This window comes from Mustela erminea, chromosome 12 (assembly GCF_009829155.1).
Source record: "Mustela erminea isolate mMusErm1 chromosome 12, mMusErm1.Pri, whole genome shotgun sequence".
NCBI lineage: Eukaryota > Metazoa > Chordata > Mammalia > Carnivora > Mustelidae > Mustela > Mustela erminea.
In genome coordinates this window covers 30,512,278-30,539,285 of record NC_045625.1, presented here as the reverse complement: position 1 = coordinate 30,539,285, position 27,008 = coordinate 30,512,278, and the positions used below count along the sequence as shown (strand labels likewise).

The 27,008-nt window shown below is 43.0% G+C and overlaps 1 protein-coding gene across 3 annotated transcripts in view; it reads left to right on the top strand.

The window, feature by feature from the left end:
* Window positions 1-13,321: 13,321 nt before the first annotated feature.
* The window catches only part of TMEFF1 (transmembrane protein with EGF like and two follistatin like domains 1), an 86,652-nt gene continuing 72,965 nt past the window's right edge, over window positions 13,322-27,008 (top strand). Inside the window, exon 1 of one of the 3 annotated variants that reach the window (XM_032306966.1) lies at window positions 13,322-13,982. In XM_032306966.1, coding sequence (XP_032162857.1) covers window positions 13,787-13,982 — 196 coding nt within the window. In that variant the 5' untranslated portion in view covers window positions 13,322-13,786. Of the gene's footprint in view, window positions 13,983-19,412; window positions 19,453-27,008 lie in introns of those variants that run through there. The other 2 variants (XM_032306965.1, XM_032306967.1) reach the window with 2 other exon arrangements.

Below are 27,008 nucleotides of genomic sequence, written 5' to 3'. Positions count from 1 at the left end.
AAGACCCTGAGATCATGACCTGAGCCCAAACTGAGTCAGATGCTCAATCGACTGAGCCACCCAGGTGCCGCTCATCCATATTTCAAAGAATATGAAATGAAGATTGGAGATGTTAAGTGACTTGTTCAAAATCACATACCTGGCTGTGATGAGTGTATGAGTTGTATATGACTGATGATTCACAGACCCGTACCCCTGAAAAAAATAATACATTACATGTTAATAAAATAAAATCATGTATCTGGGGCATCTGGTGGTTCAGTTGGTTAAGCAACTGCCTTCAGCTCTGGTCACGATCCTGGAGTCCCTGGATTGAGCCCCACATCGGGCTCCCTGCTCAGTGGGGAGTCGGCTTCCTCCTCTGCTCCTCCCTGTGCTCATGCTCTCTCTCTCTTTTAATATTTTATCTATTTATTTGACAGAGAGAGACACAGCAAGAGAGGGAACACAAGCAGGGGGAGTGGGAGAGGAAGAAGCAGGCTTCCCGCACTGCAGGGAGCCCCATTCGATCCCAGAACTCTGGGATCATGACCTGAGCCAAAGGCAGACACTTAACAACTGAGCCACGCAGGCACCTCTCTCTCTCTTTCTCTCAAATACATAAATAAATAAATCACATACCTGAACTGTACACTTAAAAATAGTTAAAATGTGGGTGCCTAGGTGACTCGGTTAAGAATCTGACTCGGTTAAGAATCTGACAGGGCCCTGGGATTGAGCCCCTGATGGACTCCCTGCTCAGCAGGGAGTCTGTTCCTCTCCTCTGCCCCTCCCGCACCCATGTTTGCGCTCTCTCTCTCAAATGAATAAATAAAGTCTTTAAAAATGGTTAAAATGGTAAATTTTATGTCAGCACAATAAAAAAGCCGATCACATACCTAGTAAATACCTCAACGAGGTTTAGATACCTAGCCAGTATGCTGATTAGTCTATTTACAGCATGGGAGAAAATAAGCAACTTTGACTGGTTACGTTCATCAAATATCAGTCACCAATGAGGAGCCAGAAAAAAAGAGAAGCAGAGGGAAGAGCTAAGTAAGGTTAAAGGCCTCAGGAGCAGCAAGGGTGGGGGCCCAGTTCTATTGGAGAGCAAGCTGAGAATCAGACCAAGGCTAAAAAGAGAGGTCGTCAATCATTCCGGCTCCCAAATATTAATGTGCATGGGAATCACCTGAGCACTCTGTTGAAACTGCAGATTCTGATTCAGTAAATCTGGTGTGGAGCCAGATTTTGCATTCCTAACAAGCTCCTAGGTGGTAGTGAGGTTGCTGGTCCATGGACCAAACACTGAGTAGCAAGGATTTTAGGTCATGGTGACCTCCACGATAGCTCTCGAAGCGTGGTTTTCACATCCCCTCCCACCAGAGAATATGGGGGTGCCCTGACAAAGCAAATGCTGGGTGCAACCCAGAGCTACTGATTCAGAATCCCCAAGGCTGGACTGGAAATCTTTTAACAAGCTTTCCAGTTGCTTGTTAGGTATAATAAAATTCCAGAACCACTGCTAATAGGACATCACTATGGCGTGATAACACAGATCACTTCACTTGCATACTTGTTTCCAGTAGATAAAGCCTTTTCACATCCTGTTTCTCCTGTACCTGTGCAGCAGGATGATGAAGGCAGTACCATCGGCCCCACAGTGCTGACAAGGAATCTAACATATCCTGTGGTGAAGAGCTGGACCCAGAGGTGCTCTGACTCCTAGAAAAGTGTTCTTTTTATTATTTTGTGGCTCTCTCTCCCACTTTACCATATCTTCACTTATACTCCTACACAAATTAGAAGTTCTTTTATGTCTAAAAAGCTTTGCAGAGCAATTTTCTTGCTATGATGCTTTTAAAGATTTCAATCTAATTTAATTTAGCACATTAAGAAGCACAGTTTATGCTTGTAAGCATAAAGCTACCCAAGGTCATGGCAAAAAAAAAAAAATGTTTGATGAAGTAATGAAGAAATAGACTGCATTGAGTTTTTTTTTAAGTCTTTTTTTAATTCTCCACCTAGATTTACCTGTTGTTAACAGCTTTTGTCTCTTTCAAGCACTTGAAAGCTACAGACATTATGACACTTTGCCCCTAAATTATTCAGCATGCATGGACAAAGGATGGGAACATGCTCCAATATTACCATGATCGCATTATCACACTTAAGAAAACTGATATTAACTCAATAATATCATCTATGTGTAGTCTACAATCAAATTTCTCTAGTTGCTTTAAGAATGGTTTTTATTGCTGTTGATTTTCTCAGATTCAATCAAGGTTTATTGCACTTGGTTGTTTTTGTCTTTTTAGTCTAATTTAATCTCGAACAAACATCTCTCCTTTTTTTGTTTTTCGTGACGTTAAATTTCTTTTAAAGTCTAGACCTTGTCAATGTGCCCCATATGCTGGACTTATTTGATTACCTCCTCAGGATTAGCTTCAGGTTAAGCCTCTTTGGCAACACTACCATGTCGACAATGTCATGTACTTCTCATTACATAACTTGGGGAGTCACATGGTTGAAAGCTGCCCCACCATTGGGGAAGCTAAATTTGATCACCTGGCAAAGACAACATCTGCTAGATCTCTCCAATATAAAGTTACTTTTTTTTCACTCATAGTTAAAAACTTATCTGTGGGGTGATACCTTAAGACTCTGAATATTGTCTCCAACCAACTCCACCCAATGATTTTAGCATCCATAAATACTCATCACGCTGATTAGTCATTTCATGGGGATTGCAAAATTATGATTAAATCAGTCTTGACCATTTGCCAGCATTCATAGGGAAAGATGGTATGCCACATCTGAGAAAAATCTGAATTTAGTTTGCACTGGCTACTCAGAGAGCAAAGGGTCCACTTTGCCCCAACCTTCTTAACGAAATATCTTCCTTAGAACTCCTCTGCTAGAGTGCCTATTAAGAGGGGTAGTTTTTTCTTTTTTTCCCCCACCAATGTTAATGCCCATCTGAGGGAAAGGGCTTCTAACTTCCTTCTAAGCACTCCTGCTTTAGGTTGCTTCTCTGATCTCTGCCTCTGATGCTATGGATCTTTCCTGAGCTCTGCTGGGAAAAACACGTTTTCTCTTCCCTTAACATCAGTGACCACTCTTCCCAAATCTGACCCCAAATTTCTCTGTAGTAGGGACTTGGCCAGTAATCTGGCCAAGAGGGCGGGCAAGAGTACCTGATTTGAAGCAGTGTCTATTTCATATATTGCGTGTTTTAGATCAGTTAAAAAAAAATAACTTTGTATAAAAGATAGAGAGAATGCAATTGTCCATATCAATGATGGTAATGAAGATTGGGGTAGAAAGGCTAAGAGGGAGCTCATGGGGATCAAAGTGGGGCCATAGCTGCCTTAAGCTACCTTTTGACCCAGTCCCTCCCCCACTATCCCCACTGCACCCGTACCTCCCTTTGTCCCTGGAGAACATCAAAGCCAGGATCCAGGAATTTCCTTGATATCTCAATACCAAATCTACAAACCCACTTGATTCGGCCTCCATTCACTCTGCCTTCCCTCTTATTACAAAGAACATGTCTTCTCTAACGTTAATCCCTTCAGTCTCTGCTTTGATTTCCACCTCTTCCTGTCTTCTCAAGTATCTTGACTATTTTTTACACTGTGTTGTGTATTCAATTCCCCCCAACCCACTGGATCTTTATCATCATTGGTTTTGCATTTCGTTTTGGTTTTTGAGTGAGTGAGAGGGAGTTGGGGGCAGGGAGGGACAGAGGGAGAGAGAAGGAATCTTAAACAGACTCCATGTTCAGTGTGAGCCCAACCCCGACACAGGGCTAGATCTCATGGCACTGAGATCATGACCTGGGCTGAAACCAAGAGTTGGATGCTTAACCGACTGAGCCACCCACGTGCCCTATCATCATCGTTTTAAATATTGTACAGTCTCATCTTAAAAAGTCCCTCTTCCACCCACAGTCACCTCTAGCTTTGTTTTTCTTCACAGCCAAGCTGTCTAAATGTTCTGTCTCCACTTCCTACTTCCCACTTATGTTTCAGCATGCTATAATCTGGATTCTACCCTTACCACTTTACCACTGAGCAGGCTCTTGCTAAGATCACTGATGACATAAAGTGGACATATCCATTAGACACTGTTTAGTACTCATCTTGTTTGATCATTCAACAGCATTTGACCAGCTGACCATGTTTTGCTTCTTAAAACACTTTCTGGTCACTGTAACATTGTTCTTTCCCCATTTTCCTCCTAATTTTCTGGCCATAGTTCCCTCCACTGGAGATCCTCAGGGCTTTAGCCTAGGCCCTCTTCTCATTTTATAGTATTTCCTACACTTTTAAGTCATCACACCCACTTCCATGACTTTAATTAATTTATCCTCTGATGTCTCCCATACTTCTGTGTCCAGTGTAAATCTCTTTTAATAATTTTTTTTTAAAGATTTTATTTATTTATTTGACAGAGAGAGATCACAAGTAGGCAGAGAGGCAGGCAGAGAGAGAGAAAGGAGGAAGCAGGCTCCCTGCTGAGCAGAGAGCCCGATGCGGGACTCGATCCCAGGACCCTGAGATCATGACCCGAGCCGAAGGCAGCGGCTTAACCCACTGAGCCACCCAGGCGCCCTCCAGTGTAAATCTCTTAAGAACCCCAGACTTATAGGTCCAACTGGCTCGATACAGATGCCTCACTGGCCACCCAGACTCAGTGAGCTTACAACTGAACTCATCATTCTCTCTCCAAACCTGCTTCTTCTCCAGAAATGGCTATTTTAGTAAATGCCACTGGACCGAGGGATAACCCCAGCTTGACACATTCTCCCCACATCTAGTCAGTCACCAAATTCTGTTGATTTTCCATCCTTAATCTAATTTACTTGTTCCCATCATCGCTAGTCATCTAGGGATGACTAGTCCCATTATCACTCACCTAAACCACTGCAATAGCTCTCCCATGGTCTTCTCAGGTACATTGTGCCTTTCTTTCTTTCTTTCTTTCTTTTTAATTTTTAAAAGACTTTATTTATTTATTTGACAGAGAGAGATCACAAGTAGGCAGATAGGCAGGCAGAGAGAGACAGGAAAGCAGCTCCCTGCCGAGCAGAGAGCCCAACGCGGGACCCGATTCCAGGACCCCGAGATCATGACCTGAGCCAAAGGGAGAGGCTCAACCCACTGAGCCACCCAGAAAGGCACCCTCCACTCTGTACACGGCAGGCCCAATGATTTTTTTCCAATAGCATCACTGAAATATAACTAACATACCTTACATTTCACACCTTTAACTAAGTGATCTTTTAAAAGCACAAATCTGAGCAGGCAATTTCCTCTTTATAATCCTAGGATAGAGTCTGAATTCTTGCTCTGGCTTGAAAGGCCCCATGTGATCTGGCCTGTGCTCCCTGAAGTCTCTAACCTTATTCTTTATGTCATTCTCCACCTCACTTTCCAAAGCGCCAGCCACAGCTGCCTTCTCTGCTTCTAAACTTGCCATATTCTTTCATTTTTCCATGTGGAACTTTCTTCATGGAATACTGTTCTCTTTCTACCCCCTTCTAACTCTTTCGTCTTCCAGCCTTAGCTTCCGTATTGCTTCTTTGGCGAAGCTTCCTTGATACCCTCCATCCCTGCTGTGTGAGGGGTCCCTGTCCGATGCTTTCACACATGCTTTGCAAAAACCCTTCACAACTGTAGTTGTTTGTTTTAAGTCTGACTCTCTGTTTGACTCTAGGACGGGGACTGTGTCTGTTTTGTTCACTTGTGCATCCTTAGTGGCTAACGTAGTTGCCTGGCACCGAACAGGCAATCTCTGCACACTGGTGGACGGATGTGGGATGAATGGTGCTACTGTCACTGCTCTCCATGCACTGCCCTGACCTCTGCTCCCACTGTTGTTGAAATCACCACTACCGGAGCTGCCCTAAGTCTTATCATCATGGCTCTGTGTTGAGAGAAACAGCTTCAGAATGTAGTTTTTATTTCACCTTTATAAATTCCTTAATTAGGAACCCAGATTAAGTGCCAAGTCTAACTGTATTGACCCTGATGCTGAGTCCCGAGGCCATCAGACTGTAGGAAATAATTTTCAACTAAGAGCCAAGGAAGGAGAATTAGAAAATGGTTGACTCAATTTAAGCTCCCTTGTACATATGCAGATGAGTTGCTACATACAGTGATTGGATACATACATGTAACTGTGCATGTACAAACACAGAGCCCAGCTGTCACACTCAAATATGCATACATACGCACTTTGAGGCAACCTGATATATACTCATTCCCTACATATGTACACAGAGAGTAAAATGACATATGCTTGGCACTTTTGCATATGTACAGAGGCAAGCTGATACACTCATTACATATGTATACACAGGCAAATGACATATGTTCCATACATATGTATACATACAGTGGCAAGCTGACATACTTAAATACACAGTGGTAAAATATCATTATTTAACTCCATTGGACTCACTCTAATTCCTCTATGTAGTTAGCTCCTTGCTTTGTCTCTCTTTCATGATTCTTAGCTCACTGGATGCTATTCTCCAGTTCTCAGACTCTTGGCTGTAACCTCGTGTCCTTCCCTTTGACCCACCTGGCTGTTTGCTACCACTTTTCCTCCCAGTAGCTTGACTGCCTCTGCCCGTTAGCGGGCTGCCCTCTTGCAGGTCTCTCTAGCAACCAGCCAGCTCACCCAAAGTGTTTTGACTGCTGACTTTAACTCTTTGAGTTTTGTTTTAGACCAAGGCTCTTGAGTCAGACAGACCTTGATTCGAGTACCAGTCTGGCTGCCTACTCGCTGTGTCACCTGAGGCAAATAATTTAACCCCTCCAAATCTCCGTTTTCTTAGGTACAGAATGAGGATAATAATAGCACCTTCCCCATTAGGTTTTGGGAACATTACATTTGATAAAAAACACAAAGCTCTTATCCTAGTATATAAACGCAGGTAATGGCTCCTGCCACTAATAATGGTATTTATTTATTTTTAAAGATTTTACTTATTTATTTGAGACAGTGAGCACAAGCAGGGAGAAGGATCAGAGAGAGAAGCAGATTCCCCGCAGAGCAAGCAACCTGATGTGGGGCTCGAGCCCAGGACCCCGAGATCATGACCGGAGCAGAAGGCAGACGACCCTCAACTGACTGAGCCACCCAGGTGCCCTAATAGTTAGCATTTATTATGTGCTTACTTCGCCACTCCTTTTCCTACCCCATTATTTATCGAGTACTTACAATGTACAAAGCGTGATTCTAAGAATTTTACCCATAAAAACTCATTTTATCCTTACAATAACTCTATGAAGCAGATAGAAATTTTATCTCCATGTTACGGATTTTGAAACTGAGGCGGAGAGAAGTTAAGTAACTTGCCCAAGGTCATAGAGCTAGCAAGCCGCAGAGTTAAGATGCAAAACCAGATGGTCTGGTTCCAGAGCTTACACTCTTAATTACTATGTCATACCTCTTACTAACATTTATGCGTGATTGTCTTTGTCAGAGACGCTATTTCTTTGGTACCACCCTTTATGAGTTAAACCCTCGGAGAAATTTTTGAATTGCGGCTGAAAATTTCCATTTGCTGAAAGATGGAGAAAGATCTTTCTTCTGTATTCAGAGCAACACCAAAGAACTAAATGACATGAAGACCTGCCGGAAAAACCGAGCGAGGCCTCCTCAGTCTCCCTACCCACTCACAAGGACTGTTTGGGCGAGATGCTTTTCAAACTGGCAGAATTATAGTGGCGAAGCCTGTTCTCCAGGCAGAGTGAGGCTACTTCTCTGGATTCCCATAGCACTTTTTGTTCAGATATCTGTAACCCTTGCCTCCTTGGCTTCTGCCCATCTACATTAATTGAGGACCATTAAGGGGATGTGGGTAACAATCACAGTGCTTTCAACCAGAGTTGTAATTACAAGCAATGTAGTCACATTACTGTAATCCCTGACTGATCCCAAGAAGACAAGGGTCTCCTGACATGCTGGCAGGGGGCTCAGGATTGTTTGCGCGCACTCCTTGGTGGCTGCTGTCTTAGTGGTGTCAATCTTTGCTCCATTTTGTATCTGATGATGATGCCCCTCGAGCTGCTCCTGTTAGTGACACGGTGGAGCTCTGGAGTCAGAGTCCGCTGACTCCAACTTCCTAGCTTTGTGGTTTGTCATTTAACCTCATAAACCTCAGTTTCCTAATTTATCAAGTGGAAATAATGCCTACCAACAGGGTGGGTGGGATGATCGGTGACAACAAATCCAAAGTGGCTGGCAATATCCGGGATGTGGCAGGCCTGCACTGAATTATAGTTGCTGATCCAACAATGACCAGCATCCAACAATCATTCTCCCCCACCCGTATTACTGTTACGGGGTCTTCTCACTATCCATGAGAAGCAGGGACTTTGTTTTGTCCCCTGCTGTTTCTCTGCATCTAGAACAGTGCCTCAATCACAGCCGGTCCTCAGTAAATATTTGTTGAATCAGTGAATGAAGTTTAAAGCAAGCTGACCTTGCTCTCTGTCTTTACTACACTGGCCGGCATTCAGACCCTTTTCACTCACAGGCATTTGCTAATGATGTTCCCTCCACCCCGGAACACTTTCTCTTCTCTTAGTTAATTTCCATTCAACCTTCTGGCCTTAGCACAAGTGTCACTGTAAACAGGTAAACCTCTGACCTTTCCCTGCATAGCACTTATCAACATTATTGCAATTTTACTTTTATTTCGATAATTGATTAATATTTGACTATAAACATCATCAAGAAGGAGCTAAGTCTATTGTGCTCACCATTGTGTTTTCAGGGAGGAGTAGGCCTTCAGTACAAACATACTGAATGAATGACTTCACTCACTCTTTCCATTTTTTGAAAAGACTGCTTATTCTAGGAAGGTTAGGGGGGTTGGCCAATTTCCCAAGATGGGCCAGAGGTCAATTCCAGGCTTGTGTCAGTGCTGCATCATAAATCATTCCAGTGTTTCTGGACTGAGCTCAAGTGCTGTGACTCTCTCCTACCAGGGCCAACTTGTCAGTCCCAAATTGTCTCACTACCATTTATCAGGGCTTCATTATGTAGCTAGACCCTACAGCAGGAGGTCCAGAAAAGCCAGAATTTTGGCCAACCTGGGAGTGTGGAGGAGATTTGCCATTTACTCCTACCCCTGCCCCCATACTCCGTCTCTATTTAGTGTGTATCATATTGAGTTGTAATCATTAATTTTCAGAGGTCCTCTTACTCTCCCCTCAAGACAGCAAGGCAGAATTATCTCTTGCTCCCCATGGCTACTGTGGTGCTTAGCACACAGTGGATGCTCACAAAGATTTCTCGAAGGAATACAATGTTTTCCAAGGACAAATCCTTACTGAAGACAAAAACTAACTCACAAAAGAGGGTACTACCTTCTGCTTTTTAAAATTTTAAAAATTTTAAATCTGAGTCAATAAATCTCTTTTTAAGTTAATTTGGGTTGGGTTTTCTGTTACTTGGAACTGAAAGCATTCTCTCTCTCTCTTTTTTTTTTTTTTTTTTTTTTAAGAGAGAGGAAGGGGTAGGGGGAGGCAGAGGGAGAGGGAGAAAGGATCTTAAGCTGGCTCCGCACCCAGTGTGGAACCTCACCTGGGCCTCTATCCTACAACCCTGAGATCATGACCTGAGCCGAAATCAAGAGTAGAACACTTAACCCACTGAGCCACCCAGGTGCTCCAGAACTGAAAACATTCTGACAGAGCATAAATAATGGCATTCAAGTATAGGATTTCTGATAGATTACTATTAAAAAAAATATTCACTCCCTACTCACTCCCTTTCACTCACCTCCAGAATAGAGTTCCTACCCTTTTCTTTGGTTTCTGCTATGATACTTGATTTAGTCAGTGGGATGTTAGCAGACAATGTACAAGCAGGGGGATGAAAAATGCTTGCACAGTTGGGCATGTCCCTCTGCACCACTGCCAACTTCATAGAGTTCCCTCTAGGCAGCTGCTGCCCCTTCAGCTGGGGCCCCCAAAAGAATAATCCTGGAGAAGATCAGAGCTCAACCTGCACACAGGAGTCTAGCCCAGCTGGACCTGCAGCTCGAGGCAGAGCCATTCAGCCAAGCCTAGCCTAGACTCATCAACCCAGACCTGAGAGAGATGAATGCTTATTGTGGCACACTGCTAAGGGTTTATGGTTGGTTGTTATGGAACAATAACTGACTGTTCTAGGTTAGGTCAGGGGTTTCCAAACTGGCAGTCTATCTGAGTTACTAGAGAACTTTAATACACATAAGGGGTATTTGAGTAGTCTCCTTCCCACCTCCAAGCATTTCTGGAGTGGTGTTCACAAATCTACATTCTTTTAAAAAACTCTGGGTGATTTTCATGTAGTAAGTCCCATACTCTTTTGCTGTCTAACATTTTGGAGTCACCAATATTAAAGCATGTGATAGGGGTTATATTAGATGACCAGTAAAATCTTTTTTCCTCTCTGAGTTTGGATGATTGACGTCAGAGAAACCATGTTTCTGAAGTAGAGTCCTTTTGAGTTTGACAACTTTTGAGAAATATGAGCTGAATTTTTGAGAAATCTGAGCTGAGTTTTTCCTACCTAATTCGGAGAAAGCTGCAGATGTAAATTAATTTGTGATGTATGGCCACAGGGTTTTTGCGTTTTTTTTTTTTTTTAAACAATTTTTTTTTAACAATTTTTTTTTTTTAAGATTTTATTTATTTATTTGACAGAGAGAAACCACAAGTAGACGGAGAGGCAGGCAGAGAGAGAGAGAGAGAGGGAAGCAGGCTCCCTGCTGAGCAGAGAGCCCCATGCGGGACTCGATCCCAGGACCCTGAGATCATGACCTGAGCCGAAGGCAGCGGCTTAACCCACTGAGCCACCCAGGCACCCCAAGGGTTTTTGCGTTTTATTTAAGGGTTGTCTCCTCTTAGTATTTCTGCCTGGACTATGGTTAGCAGTCAAATGAAAATTAAAGGCAAAATACTGGGGTGGGGGGTGGGGTGGGGGGGGTGGGAGAGCCAAGACGGAGGGCTAGAAAGAAGCAAAGAAGAGGTCATGATGAGCAGAGAAGCTATTGAAGAAATGCTCTGAGAAGGAGCCTTTAGCTGTGACTTAGCAGTCAGGAACCCGGGATCACACCTGAATCAGAAGCCAGAAGCTGAATTTTCATTGTAACAACTGCCATGCCCCTGCTAATAGTTTAGAGGTTTGAGGCAAATCTTAACAAAATGTTAACATATGAATTTATAAAGAAGGATGCTGAAAATATAATATAAAAGAAATTAAAAGAAAATAGTTTTAAATTATAACAATAAAAATTTTCATCGCAAAAAATTCAGACAATACAGAAAAATATAAAGGACAAGTGCCAATTACTCATAAGCCCACCTTTCAGAGATAATCACAGTTAATATATAGCTGTATATTCTTCTTGATTTCTTTGCTAGGGATGTGTACACACACACATATTTTAGAAATACGATTTTCTTATGCTCATCAGTATCCTTTTTTCCATGTTATCATAAATATGTTATGTTAATGTTAATATCATAAATAAAACTGCAAAATATTCCTCTGTACAAAGAGGTACCATACTTTATTTTCCACACGTGGACATTTAAATTATATTTACTACTACAAAAAAGTCATGAACATCCATATATACATTTTTGTGTGCTTGTACAATGATTTCTTTAGGATAAATTCCAATACATGGAATTCCTAGATTTATTTATTTATTTATTTAAAAGATTTTATTTATTTATTTGACAGAGAGAGATCACAAGTAGACAGAGAGGCAGGCAGAGAGAGAGAGAAGGAAGCAGGCTCCCTGCTGAGTAGAGAGCCGGATGTGGGACTCGATCCCAGGACCCTGAGATCATGGCCTGAGCTGAAGGTAGCGGCTTAACCCACTGAGCCACCCAGGCACCCTGGAATTCCTAGATTTAAAGGATAAACCTATTTTTAAAAAAGATTTTATTATTTATTTGACAGATCACAAGTAGGCAGAAAGGAAGGTGGGGGGAGAAGCAGGCGCCCCACTGAGCAGAGAGCCCAATGTGGGGCTGGATCCCAGGACCTTGAGATCATGACCTGACCCAAAGGCAGAGGCTTAACCTGCTGAGCCACCCAGGCACCCTAAGGATAAACCTATTTTAAAGGTTTTTGATATATACTCGAATTGCCCCCCCCAAAATGTATAAATTAAGAGTGCCAGGTTTTGTTAGTTCTTTTAACTATTGTTAATCATGTTCAGGAAAAAAAAAATCTTGTGGTTTTAATCTGATGTTTATTACTAGTGGGTTTAAATACCTTTTCATATATATATTGTCTGTATTTTATGTTAAAAAGACAAGTCAGTTTTTCATTTTTCTATTATGTCAACTTTTTCTTCTTGATTTACATTCTTTATAGTAAGTATATTGTCTCTTATTCACATTGAAAATATTTTCCCTGATGTGGCTTTGCTTGTGGTGGCTTTTCACACATTTAAAAATTTTGAGTCAAATTTATCAATTTTTCAATGAGATTAAAAAAATTTCAAGGTGAGAAGCAGCATAATCTGTGAAAAAGGCAGAAGACTTTCCAACAATTCAGTCTATTATCTTACTGCCTGAGGGTCTCATCTATCATGTGACTGAGGGTCTCATCTATCATGTGACGGGAAGAGCACAGGACTGGGAGTCAGATCACTTTTAAGTCTTTGGGTCCCAACTTCCTCATCTGTGGAATGGGGATGAGAATGAAAAGTCCCTTGCAGGGCTGTAAAAAATGGGAGAGAATGCTCGTAAAGAGAGCTTCGTCCAGGTCTTGCATATGGTAAATCTTCTCTCTGTTTTAGTTATTGGTGGGAAAGGACAATATAGACTTTTAAAACAGTATTTAAAATTCAGTTGGTGTATGAAGGGAAAGGGGTGGGGGAGAGGAGCCTAGAAATTTAGCCATATACCCCATCTCTAAGAACTGCAGAGTTGGAGTCGGAACTTGGGTTCCAGTTCGAGTCCGGTCCATTTCTTGGTATGCGACCTTGGACAAGTCACCTTCACCTCTCCGCGGCTCAGTTTTGTTCACCTAGAAATTAGATGTATAATAGACCACCTGCCCTTCTTTCCCAGCCCGGGTGCTGGGCGAAAGAAATGCTTCAAAACCACTTGCAAAGGGCGGCAAAAATGTCTGTTACGGTAGTACATACGGAGCATCCCCGCTGGCCGCCAGTCCTCCGCGGCCCCGCGGAGGAGCGCCCGCGACCCCCGCCCTCGGCACTCCCGCCCCGCCGCAGGAACAATAGCTCCCCCGGAGGCGGTGCCGGCCGCGGGCGGGGGCGGAGCTGCCGACGCGGGCGCTAGGGGTGTGCGCGGGGCGGGGTCGCAGCCACCCCTCCCGCCCGCGGCTCTGTCACGCGCCCCTCACCGGGCGGGCCGGGGTCTTTGTGACGCGGTGGCGACGGCCGCGGACACAAAGGGAAGGCGAGCGGCGAGTGAGGGGCTGGGCCTGCCCCCGCCCCACGACCCCCGCCCGCCGCGCGCGCGCCCGTTCACGCCCCCAGCCTCGGTCTCCCCCCGCCACGCGGGCTCGTACCCTCGCGCGCACCCTCGCGCGCCCGCGACCCTCGCGCGCGCCCGGACCCTCCGACTCCGTCCCGAGCGCGGCGGGCCGGGGCCTGGCGGGCGCTGCGGGTGGGACCGGGATGCTGAGGGGCTGCTCCCCGGCGCAGCGGCGTTGCTGCTAAGAGGCGCCGAGGTAGCGGCTGGGCTCCCGGCGCGCGGCTGGATGCCCCGGGCCTGCGGCTCCCTGCGCTTCCCGCCGTCCAGGGGCGCCAGCCATGGGCGCCGCGGCCGCTGAGGCGCCGCTTCGGCTGCCTGCCGCGCCCCCGCTCGCCTTCTGCTGTTACACGTCGGTGCTTCTGCTCTTCGCCTTCTCTCTGCCCGGGAGCCGCGCGTCCAACCAGCCCCCGAGTGGCGGCAGCGGCGGCGGCGGGGACTGTCCCGGCGGCAAAGGCAAAAGCATCAACTGCTCAGGTAGGAGCGGCCGGAGCCCGCCCCTGCGGCCCCTCCCTCCGCTGCCGCCGCCGCCGCCCTCCCCGTCCTGGCCGCGGGGCTGGGAAAGGCCCGGGCGCGGGGCTCCGGGAGAGGGGGGCCCCGGGGGTGAACGAGGGCGGAGGGCAGGGCGCGAACATGCCTCGGGGGGCTCGGGGCCCGGCGCTGGGCGTGGGGAGTGGCCGTGCGTGCGACCATGTGTGTCGAGTGTCTGGGCGAGAGCGGCCCGGCGTGCGGTGAGGTGGTGGGGACGGGACCCGGCAAGGCGGGGGAAGCCGGCCGGGGCTCCTGGTGTGACCGTGGGTGTGCATGCGGGAGCGCGTGTTTGTGTTGTGAAGGCTCAGGGGAGGCAGGAGTGTGTGTGTGTGTGTGTGTGTGTGTGTGAGAGAGAGAGACAGAGACAGAGACGGTGAGGGGCGCGGGGAGGGGGGGCAGAGCCTGAGGGTCAAGGGAGTGACCATGTGCTGGGGAGGTTCTTGGGACACTGGGGTCTCGGAGTGATCCTGTGGGTAAAGGGAACGGGTGGCCCAGAGGATATTGGTTGACGATGGTAGAAGTGACTGTGTGTGTGTGTGTGTGTGTGTGCATGTGTGCATGTGTATATGTCCTTTGGGCTCAGAGGTGGACTCCGGGGGCTTGGAGTGACCGCGGGGTCTGTCGATGTGATCAGGGAAAAGTCTTGGGGCCCAGGAAATGACCCTGTGTATTTGTGCGTTCTGCATGGGGCTTGGGGATATACCCTGGGGAAATGCATTGAAGAAGAAGGATGGAAGTCCTGGAGTGAACCCCGTGTGTGTCCATTCAGAGGGAGGGAGCTAGGGAGTCATCCTGTATAGGGTTTGGGTATAGAAAGAAGTAATTAGATCTCAGGAAGTGCCTCTGTGTAGCTAGGTGTGACCCTGGGTTTTTAAGGTGGTGTGGAAAGAGGAACCGGTTCAAAGAGAATCATTTTGTGCGCGTGTTTGTATGTTTTGCTGGAGGGCCTGGAGATTGGCAGCAATGGGAGCAAGGGAGTCACCTCTCCCCTTTTCCGAGGCCGCCCCCCACCCCCCTTGAAAACAAAGAGCTTGCTGGGGCTCTAATGGAAGTGACTGGTGATGAGGCTATCTGGGCGGTAAAGTTCCTGCTTCCTTTCAAAAGGGGTCCCAGAGGAGCCCTGGGGCAAGGAGAAGCTTCCAGGTCTGATTTAGGGGTGGTGGGGTGGGCCCTCCTGAAGCTGGCCCAGCAGATGGTGGTCATCATAAGCCACAGTCTTGCTAACTTACCCTTTTATCAATTCTTAATTCTCCACTTGTCTTCCCTAAACCAAGGGGGCGGGGGAAGAGGCCTGGGGGAGGAGGGAGGGAGGAGGGGGGAGGAGGAGGAGGGGAAAGAGGGTGGACTTCAGGCCACTGGGGGATCCACTGGCCAGCCTGCCAGACAACCTTTGTACCTTTGGGCTATTGAAGCGGCATTGTTTCTGGGGGAGTGAGGAGGGAGCAAGAGGGCCTCAGCACAGATGCTACCCTATGTGAAGAAAACCTTTGGCCTGCTGTTTAGATTTCAAAGTCTAAAATCTCTTAGTAATTTTCATAATGGTGTGTTTTATGATGGGGGAGGGATTTTGAGCTCTGTAAACAATGGCATGTCCATTAAAAGCTTTTCCATCCATGTAATAACTTTCACTTTATTTTTCTAATGTTAAGTGGGATATGGGATAAGGCTTTAATAAATAATCATATATTCATGGTTAAGAATAAAAACCATTTGTATATTGGAGTGTCTTTTTGTAGCAAATATTTGTTGTTATCAAACTTGTAAGTGATCGCACCATGTCAAAATATTTTACTGGCTAATGTGCTGTGATTATTTGTTCTTGCTAAGCTAATTTGTCCTTAGCAAAACACAGTGTGTGCTGATGTATGTTTTTGTGTATGTTTTCTAATTCTTTAGTGCAAAATACAACTTTTAAGAAAGGACACAGAGGGCTGGAAACCCTCATGGTGTAGGAAAAGGGGACAGATTTTGAGATCATGGCTCTTGCTAAGCAGCTATGCTATTTGGAGCAAGTTAGTCAATTTTTCTTTATTTCCTCTTCTATTAAGAAAGGGACTTGGATTTAATAATATCTAGCCTTCTTTCAAGGATATATTAATATACATGTCAATGAATTAGGCTTATCAAATAAAATGTTTTTTAATGCTAAGATTCATTTTAATAACTCTGGGTCTAAACCTAGAGTTTTGGGGTGTCTGGGTGGCTCAGATAGTTAACCATCTGCCTTTGGCTCAGGTCATGAACCTGGGGGTCCTGGATTGAGGCCCCGCATCAGGCTCCCTGCTCAGCTTCTCTTTCCCTCCCTGGTCGTGTGCTTTCTCTCTCAAATAAATAAATAAAATCTTAAAAAAGATAAAGCTAGAGTTTTAACTAAATGATACTTGTAGATTCTTGTTATAACTGTTTCTAGGATGAAAATCCAGGAGTGATTCATATGGAAAAATAATTTTTTAAGAATTGTAATGTTCATCTGTTAATGCAGCTTGAGATTCACATAGTTTTTTTTTTTTTTTTTGTAGTCGTTCTTATTACCCAGGTATTTCCACATAAACTGAAGTTTATTCCTTTATTCCTATATTTGATTTTCAAAATCTAAATGCTGGCCTTGACTTCCTGTTAATTTTCTTTTAAAAATTTTTTTTTTAAAAATTCAATTTAATTGACATATACTATATTCTTAGTTTCAAGGTAGAATTTAGTGATTCTTTTTTTTTTTTTTTTTTTTTTTTTTTTAAAGATTTTATTTATTTATTTGACAGAGAGAAATCACAAGTAGATGGAGAGGCAGGCAGAGAGAGAGAGAGAGGGAAGCAGGCTCCCTGCTGAGCAGAGAGCCCGATGCGGGCCTCGATCCCAGGACCCTGAGATCATGACCTGAGCCGAAGGCAGCGGCTTAACCCACTGAGCCACCCAGGCGCCCGAATTTAGTGATTCTTAAGTTGCACATAACACCCAGTGCTCATTACTTTAAGTGCCCTCCTTAATGCCCATCACCCAGTTACCCCATCCCCCCCCAGCAACCTTCCAGCAACCCTCAGTTTGTTTCCTATAGTTCAGTTCCTGTAAATTTTCATTTTTAATTTTGGATCATCATTTCAGCCTACTCTGACCTTTCTGGAGTCTGATTCTGTAAGGCTTAGTGTGTTTTGGTCACTCATAGCATTGTGGCCCTTGCAAATCTAAAAAGCAGGTCTATGGCTTTAGTTAATTAATAGAAGATGTCTAGATCCTGGAAAAAGATATAACTGTGATATTTTACATGAGACTTCCTGCTGAATTGGTTAATGTCGATACATTAATCAACCAGCTCTTCAACTACCTATGCATCCTCGTAGAGTTTAACAGATTTTTGAATTTCTGCTGTTCAACATTTTCCCATTTTGTTCACTAGACTATTATTTAAAGATTCTGTCAGATCATCTTGTTAGAATCTGTTATGTATATGTCTGTATCATTCTCCCTGTTCCCATTTTAGTAATCTAATAGCAAATGTTGTGTAGCCTGCTTTAATAATAAAGAGCCCAGGTGGCTTTACTTTTTATTGTGTTCGAAATGTATTTACCCATTCTAGACTTTTTCAGGGGATACATGGCAAGTTTACCCATAGATGTTTTTCTGATAGGCAGTTCTCCTTTTTTGAAAATGGAGCATGCATTCCTTCATCTGTGGTCTTCTGGCATCTTGTCAAGATAGCTTAGATAATCAGCAGTCAGATCTAAAAGTTTTTTCAGTATCATAGAGTGTGATTTGTTTAGATCAGAATGCAGATTCTTCCCCCCCCCACTCATTCATTTTTTGTTTTTATTCTCAATTGGGCACAGCATTATACCTAATTATAAAATATTCAAGGGGGCGCCTGGGTGGCTCAGTGGGTTAAGCCGCTGCCTTCGGCTCAGGTCATGATCTCAGGGTCTTGGGATCGAGTCCCGTATCGGGCTCTCTGCTCAGCAGGGAGCCTGCTTCCTCCTCTCTCTCTCTCTGCCTGCCTCTCTGCCTACTCGTGATCTCTGTCTGTCAAATAAATAAATAAAATCTTAAAAAAAAAAAATAAAATATTCAAGAAAAGAGGTTCTCTACCCTCGGGTTTCCTGCAGTCCTGGGGGATTTATTTATTTATTTTATTTTTGTTTAAATTCAATTAACATATAATGTATTTCTAGCTTCAGAGGCAGAGGTCAGTTATTCATCAGTCTTTTTTTTTTTTTTTTTTAAAGATTTTATTTATTTATTTGAGAGAGAGATCACAAGTAGGCAGAGAGGCCGGCAGAGAGAGAGAGGAGGAAGCAGGCTCCCTGCTGAGCAGAGAGCCCGATGCGGGACTCGATCCCAGGACCCTGAGATCATGACCTGAGCCGAAAGCAGCGGCTTAACCCACTGAGCCACCCAGGCGCCCCAAATTTTTTTTTTTTTTTTTTTCATCAGTCTTATATAATACCCGGTGCTTACTATACCATGTGCCCTCCTTAATGTCCATCACCCAGTTACCCCATCACCCCACCCCCCTCCCCTCCAGCAACCCTCAGTTTGTTTCCTATGATTAAGAGTCTCTTATGGTTTGTCTCCCTCTCTGATTTCCTCTTGTTTTATTTTTTCCTATCTTTCCTATCTTCTCTGTTTTGTTTTTTAAATTCCACATATGAGTGGGATCATATGGTAATTGTCTTTCTCTGATTGACTACTCAGCCATCAAAAAAATGAAATCTTGCCATTTGCAACTACGTGGATGAAACTAGAGGGTATTATGCTTAGCGAATAAGTCAGTCAGAATGCAAATTCTTTTGAACTAGCTCTGTATTCTGTAGCGATCCTTTCTTCCTGCCACTTACCTCAGATGTTAGCTTCGTTTTATCAAGAGTTCTACCCTTTAAGATCGAGCTCCTTGATGATTACCCAAGCAAAGAAGAAGCTGAATGGGTATGTATTTGTCCTTGTCTTCTCTTGATATTACAAAATCTTCCCAAAACAGTGGGCCCTTTGTTTATTTTTTCTTATTCTAAACACGCCTTTTTTTTTTTTTTTAAAGATTTTATTTATTTGATCAAGAGAAACACAGCAAGAGAGGGAATACAAATAGGGAGAGTGGGAAAGGGAGAAGCAGGCTTCCCTCTGCGCAGGGGGTCCGGTGGTGGGCTCCATCCCAGGACCTTGGGACCATGACCCCAGCTGAAGGCAGATGCCCAACAACTGAGCCACCCAGGCGCCCCAAACAAGCCTTTTTTTTTTTTAAATTGTTCTCATGCTTAAGCTTTTCAGTCATTCTGGAGTTTATAATTGTTGGTTTGGTGTTTTATATCTTATTTGCACTTAATCTTTTAATATCTAACTTATCAGAAAGTTCCTGTTCCTCCAAAGAGAAGAAAGTTTGGAAATACATGATTTATGTGAAGAAAGATGAACTTTGAACCTAAGGGACCAGGTGACCTTAAACATGGCATTTTTTCCCCCTCATTTGTAACATGAAAATAATGACAGTGCTTCTTTTTGACTCTAGGTTGTTTGAAAAGAACAGATGAGGCTAAAATAGATGAGGAACACTTCCGTCTTAGGGAATGTGGTTAAAGAAGTGGAAAAATATACTGAGAGACCAATAAGTGACATCTGGCGATAGATATAAGGTGGAGGATTTGAACTAGGTTTTAAAAAAGTGACAAAATTTAGAAATGGGTCCTCTGGATTGTGATACGGTGGTTAGAATGGTACAGGTGGTGTAAACTTCATATTGAGACATGCCTTGTTAGTAGCAACTTAGGATTTCGGGGACTAAAAAGTGAATTTTCAAAAAATCTTTGTGGAATCTCGATCAGGATTTCTAGATCCCTGCTATGTAATATGTGGGTGTTTATTAATTTATTTATTGAACCTTGACTGAGTATCTGCTTTGGGTGCTCTAATATGCTAGATGTTAAGGGAAATAAATGAGAGGCCATCCCTGCCTTCAAGGGCTTCATATTCTAACAGAAGTAGTTAGCTTCTTATAAATCTGTATGAAGAAATTTCTATCATTTGGGCTTTCTCTCAACTGTCCCCCTATCCGCCTTCCAGTTAACAAGCTTTTATTGAACACTGACAGCATTGGAATTTTTAAAGGTGTACAATTATATATATTCACAGAGTTGAACAACCATCTTGACTATCTAATGACAACATTTTCATCACCCCAAGAAGAAACCCCATACCTACAAATAGTCATAGTCGCCTCATGTTCCTCTCTCCCCACAGCCCATAGCCACTGTGAATCTTTCAGTCTCTTTGGATTTGCCTTTTTGGACATTGCATGTAGATGGAATCAAACAACATGTGGCCTTGGTGACTGGCTTCTTTCACTGAGTGTAGTGTTTTCAAGGTTCATGTATGTTGTAGCTTATGTCAGAACTTCAGTGCTTTTTATAGTTGTATCATATTCCATTATATGGATATATACCACGTTTTTCTAACCATTCCTCAGTTGATGGACATTTGGATTGTTTCCACTTTTCATCTGTTTTGAATAATGCTGCTGCAAACATTCATGTGGACATTTTTGTGTGGACATATGTTTTCAGTTCTCTAGGGTGTATGTATACCTAGGAATAAAATTTTTGAGTCATGTGGTAACTCCATGTTTAACAGTTTGAGGAACTCCCAAACTTGTTTTGTTTTCTTCTTTCTTTCTTTTTTAAGATTTTATTTATTTGCTACAGAGAGGGAGAGATCACAAGTAGGCAGGCAGAGAGAGAGGGGGAAGCAAGCTCCCTGCTGAGCAGAGAGCCTGATGCGGGGCTCAATCCCAGTACCTTGAGATCATAACCTAATAGGAAGGCAGAGGCTTAACCCACTGAGCCATCCAGGCATCCCCCCCAAACTATTTTCTTTTTCTTTTTCTTTTTTTAAGATTTTATTTATTTATTTGACAGAGAGAGAAAAACCGTGAGAGAGGGAATACAAGCAGGGGAAGCGGGAGAGGGAGAAGCATGCTTCTCGTGGAGCAGGGAACCCAATGTGGGGCTTGATCCCAGGACGCCCAGATCATGACCTGAGCCCTGAGCTGAAGGCAGATGCTTACTCTCTGAGCCACCCAGGCGCCCCCCACCAATTGTTTTTCAAAGCAGCTGTACTGTTGTACATTTTCACCAGCAATGAGGGTTCCAATTTCCCCATATCCTGGCCAGTACTTATTACTGTCTTTTTGATTATAGTCATCCTTGTGTATGTGCAGTTGTATATCAGTGTGGTTTTGATTTGCATTTCCCTAATGACTAATGATGTTGAGCACATGTTTATGTATTTATTGACTATTTATATATCTTGTTTGGAGGAACATCTATTCAGATCCTTTGCTGGGCTTGATTATAACATTTTGGATTGGACATTCCCTTAAACCATACTAACCAGTTCCTATTGCACACAGATGCTTAAGCTGGTAGATTAGCTTGAGTTGGCTTATGTTTCCTTTATTTCTCTGCTTACCAAGAATCATTTGTGTTTGTTCTCAAAATTATTTATACCAGTGGCCCTTTGAGTATAAATTAATAAAAATTACTCAGATTGGTGTAATATTAATTTAAAAATTTATTTTTTATGAAATGCTTTGGATTTCATAAAGACTAGAGACTGAGAGAATTGCCTTTCAATGAATTAGATTGTGGTCAGGACAACTGAAACAGATTGGGGAAACCTTATAAATCTCTGGAAGGATTCTGCTCTTAGAAAAATTTCAGTACTTTTAAGTCTCCCTTTTACTTTAAAGGAAAGGAAAATGGACATTGTAGATAATAGGTGAAGTTTATCCTAGAAAGGAGGGAACTGTGTTTGGTAGACCCAAAGGTTTTGGTGCTACATGAGGAAATGTATGTTTATATTTTTGGAGTTCAAAATGTATATGTCTCATTTTTAAATAATTGGATACTGACTCATTTTAAATGATTTCCTACCTGACTCTTGATTAATTGATTAGTGGTCACTCATAAATGCTTAAAAAGAAAGTTTTCACTATCCAGGTGACCTAAGGAAGATATGAGTACAGTTTTGAGGGAATGAGTAATTCTGGTTTTTAGGAATTAAAAAAAACACCTCCCTGAGTAAGTGGCACTCAGTTGGGCCTTCCAGGCAGAGTAGAATGTCAGCTTGAAACACTAGGCACACTTTTGCCTGAGGGCTTTGCTGTTGATACTCCTTTTGCCTGTAACCTTCTTATTCCCGTTATTTATCCCCTCAGATCCTTCAGATCTTTAATGTCACTTTCAAAATGATGCCTTAAAATTTCGGTTTTTTCTATCTTCTATCCCCTCTCCCACCTTAATCTTTCCTAATTTTTTTTTTTTTTTCCTGTTCCAAGGCACCTTCTCCTATGTGACCTACTCTACATGTTATTGTCTGTTTCCTATGTGTAGCCCAGAGAGGGCAGGGAGTTTTGTCTGTTTTGGCACAAAATTAGGTGCCCCTTACATATTTATCTGTAGAATGAATAACTGAATGAACATAGAAACCGAGGAGAGCTGGGAAGGGTGGGTACTCAAGCCCGAGGGAATGGTGATAGAAGAAGCACAAAGGTGGGGCAGCAAAGGGAGTCTTTTGGGATATTGGGGTGTGGGGATTAAAGCTAGAGATGAATCACATGTTGCCACATTTTAGAAGGCCTTGAAGGCTGTGCCAGAGGTTAGGCACTTGCTCTGAAGATGAAGGGAAACTTAATGGATTTGAGTGACATCATGGTTTTAGAAAGCAGAGGCTGGCAGTGGTGACGGTGACTGGGAGAAGAGAAGAGACTGGGAGCACAGTGTAGAGAACAACAGCGGACGTGGGCAGAGCTGAGAGCACTTGTTTGGCCTGCAGTGTTTTTAAAAATTGCATTGGTTAGGGGCGCCTGGGTGGCTCAGTGGGTTAAGCCGCTGCCTTCGGCTCGGGTCATGATCTCAGGGTCCTGGGATCGAGTCCCACATCAAGCTCTCTGCTCAGCAGGGAGCCTGCTTCCTCCTCTCTCTCTCTGCCTGCCTCTCTGCCTAATTGTGATCTGTCTCTGTCAAATAAATAAATAAAATCTTTAAAAAAAAAAAATTGCATTGGTTACTAACCATTAAAAATCCAGAGGTTTCACTTAAAAGTTTGGATTGTGGTCTTCCCTTCTAAACTGTGGAGGTATTGGCAACATTGGGCTCTTGTTTCTCCAGGGCAAAAGTCGGCCAGAGCTGTCCGATGGGGTGTGAGCACTTCTCTTTGCCAGTCCCTGCCCAGCTAGGCTTTCATTGATCTTTTTCTCCCTTAGCTTCTGGATCTTTTGCTGTAGGAGGCGGTGTGAAGTGTGATGCTTTTAATTTGAGATGGAGAGCTTGTTTGGAGGAAGTCAAATTGGTGTGTATTTCTTTCCTCATTCCTGTTATTCACCACGACCAAGTTGGATGCAAGTTCTTATTTCTGCAGTGCCCAGCCCTGAGTACCTCTCCTGCCAGTGTTCTTGTGACTTTGACTGCACTCCATTCTTTTCCTTCTCAAACCTTTCCTTGAATCTACCTTCTGCCTCTTCATATTTGAAAGCTACTCTGCATTTCTCATTATACCATTTTCCTTGAAATGTTCTCTAATGTTTGTATCATATCTATTTTTTTGATTAATTTTATATCTTAGTACTACCTTCCCCCCTCAACTTTCCTTTTTATTCCCTCTTTTTACATATTTTAGGTGGCAGCTGATCATTATGTGTCTTTTTCCTTATCATGAGAGGCATTTCAGGCAAAATTCCTCTCATGATTGTTATAAAACATGTAAGTGTGGATATGTTACAGATACTTTGTTTTGTGGTTTTTGCATTATGGTTTAAGAATGGAGCATAGAACTTGTAGCTTTTTGTATTAAAATTAGGTGTCTCTCTGCCTCCCAGTAGGAAAACAAATTTTGTGTGTTATCCTTGTAGTCCTGGAAAGAAAGCATTAACATCCTTGGCTTCTTAGTCCCCTGTTATATAACTATTGGTTTTACTAAAAAATTTTTAAATTTTGAATTAATTTCAAACTTAGAGAAAAGTTCAGTAGTACGCCCAGGTTTCCCAGTTGTTAAGATTTTGCATTTGCCTTATCATAGTCTCTATAACTTTCCCTATTTATCTGTCTAAATCTTTTTTCCTGAACCTGATTCTGCCAGGTTGGAGCCTACCAAAGGCAATCATTTAATTTATGCTTTGTATCAGTTCCATACTTTTTTTTTTTTTTTTTAAGGGAAGCAGGCCCCCTACTGAACAGAGAGCCCGATGTGGGACTCGATCCCAGGACCCTGAGATCATTACCTGAGCCGAAGGCAGCGGCTTAACCCACTGAGCCACCCAGGCGCCCCCAGTTCCATACTTTTAAAAATTCTTTGTTTTGTCATTTCCTGCTAATGAAATAGTGAAGCCTCCAATTACACTGATAATAGGTTTATTTTGTGTAGTTTTTCTGTTTTTCTTGTATTTTTGTTATTCTGTTTGGGACATACGCATTGAATTTTATTTATTTCATTTTTTGTTATACTTTTAATTTTGTGTAGGGTAGATTTAAAGTATGTCCTGTAGGGGCGCCTGGGTGGCTCAGTTGGGTGTGTCTATTAATTTTGGCTCAGATCATGATCTCGGTATCTGGGATGGAGCTCTGTGTGGGGCCTACTTAGGATTCCACACTCCACCCCACCCCACCCCACCCTGCTCACATGCGTGTGCCTTCTCTCTCTCTCTCAAAAACTCAAAAACAAAAGTATCTCCTGAAGTCATAATGATACCCATCCTTTTCTAGATTTGTGTTTGCCTTTTAGTTTTCAAGTGTTGGGGTTTGCTTCCCAGTACAGATGTAGACTGTTTTTTTTGTTTTTTTTTTTTAAAGATTTTATTTATTTATTTGAGAGAGAGACAGTGAGAGAGAGCATGAGCGAGGAGAAGGTCAGAGAGCGAAGCATACTCCCCATGGAGCTGGGAGCCTGATGTGGGACTCGATCCCGGGACTCCGGGATCATGACCTGAGCCGAAGGCAGTCGTCCAACCAACTGAGCCACCCAGGCGTCCCTGTAGACTGTTTTTTAAGCATTTGCCCACTGACATACAATGGGGTAATGATATTTGTGCTACCCTCCATCATCATCATCATTTTTTGGAGCGTGTAATCTATTAATCCACTATTTTTTAGTAGTATGGACACAAGATTGTACAACCATCCCCACAATCAATTGTAGAATATTTTCGTCCTACTCCAAGGAAACTTCATACTCTTCAGCATTCACTTTCTAAACCCTAGTCCCCCAGCTCTAGGCAGCCACTAATGTACTTTTTGCGTATATTTGCCTGTTTTGGAAAGGCATACTACATTTTGCTTATCCATTTATCAGCTAATGGACATTTGGATTGTTTTCTTCTTTATGGCTGTTATAAATAATGATTATGAATAATGCTGCTATGAACATTCATGTGCAAATTTATGTCGGGACATATGTTTTCAGTTCTCTCAGGTTTATACCTAGGAGTAGAAGTGCTCGGTCATATAGTAAACCTGTTTAACATTTTGAGGACCTGCCAAACTATACTCCATTTTACATTTTCACCAGCAATGTGTGAAGGTTCCAATTTCTCCACATCCTGATCAACACTCATTACTGTCCTTTTTTTTTTATTATAACTAACCATTTCTTTTTTTTTTTTTTAAAGATTTTATTTATTTATTTGACAGAGAGAGATCACAGTAGGTGAGAGGAAGGGAAGAGATCACAGAGAGAGAGGAAGGGAAGCAGGCCCCCTGCTGAGCAGAGAGCCCGATGTGGGACTCGATCCCAGGACCCTGAGATCATGACCCGAGCCGAAGGCAGCGGCTTAACCCACTGAGCCACCCAGGCGCCCCTAACCATTTTATTTATTTATTTATTTATTTATTTATTAAAAAGATTTTATTTATTTATTTGACAGAGAGAGATCACAAGTAGGCAGAGAGGCAGGTAGAGAGAGAGAGAGGAGGAAGCAGGCTCCCCGCTGAGCACAGAGCCCGATGCGGGACTCGATCCCAGGACCCCGAGATCATGACCTGAGCCGAAAGCAGCGGCTTAACCCACTGAGCCACCCAGGCGCCCCATTTCATTTTTTTAAATCCCCCATTTCCCCTGTATATGTCCCTTTCTTTTTTTATTTTTATTTTATTTTTATTTTATTTTTTATGTCCCTTTCTTTAATGGAATTTAAATTCTTAGTTTCTTTTAAGCTGGATTAATAAGTGTTAACTCATTTATTCCCTTCCTCCTTCTCCCCTTTCCCCCCTCATTTTCATTGTAAGAAAGATTGTTTTAACAGAAGTATTTTCATTATTTCTACAATTAGTTCCATTATTAGCTTCTCTCATGGGATAAATGAGGCATTTAAGAGTTGGCATACATTCTCTTCTCATGCACTTTGAAATTGTTTAAATCCTAAAATTCCCTCAGTATTTGCTTTCAGTTTATTAGATGCTTTACTCTTAATCCTTTGTTACTATTTGAATAGATTTCTTTTTTACAGGAGTCATGTATTTTTCATGGCTCGGTTGTCTCATCATTTTTTGAAAAGTTTCAGGTTCTTAAGTTCTTAACACATTCTTCTGCCTTCAGAAAATTTGGCAGGTATTATGTTTTTAGCTACAGTTCCATTTCTCTTATTTTTGTGCGGATATTCTGAGTTTTCTCTTCCATGGTTAAAAAGAAAAAAAGAAAAACCCACACTTTTTTGTTGTTGTTGTTCTTATACAGGCAGTATTTGTTTGATGTAATAAAGAACTTGAGGAATATGGAAAAATATAAAGAAGAAATCTGTGATGATTGCCGTTCTCTCCTGTAATATCTTAATGTTTATGCTGAAATTACTTCATTTTATTCCACAAAAAATTTGAACTTTTTTTTTTTTTAAAGATTTTATTTATTTTTGTGAGAGAGAGAGGAGAGAGAGAGAGAGAAAGAGATCGCATGCGCGTGGGAACAGGTTTGGGGGACAGTGGCAGAGGGAGAAGCAGACTCCCTGCC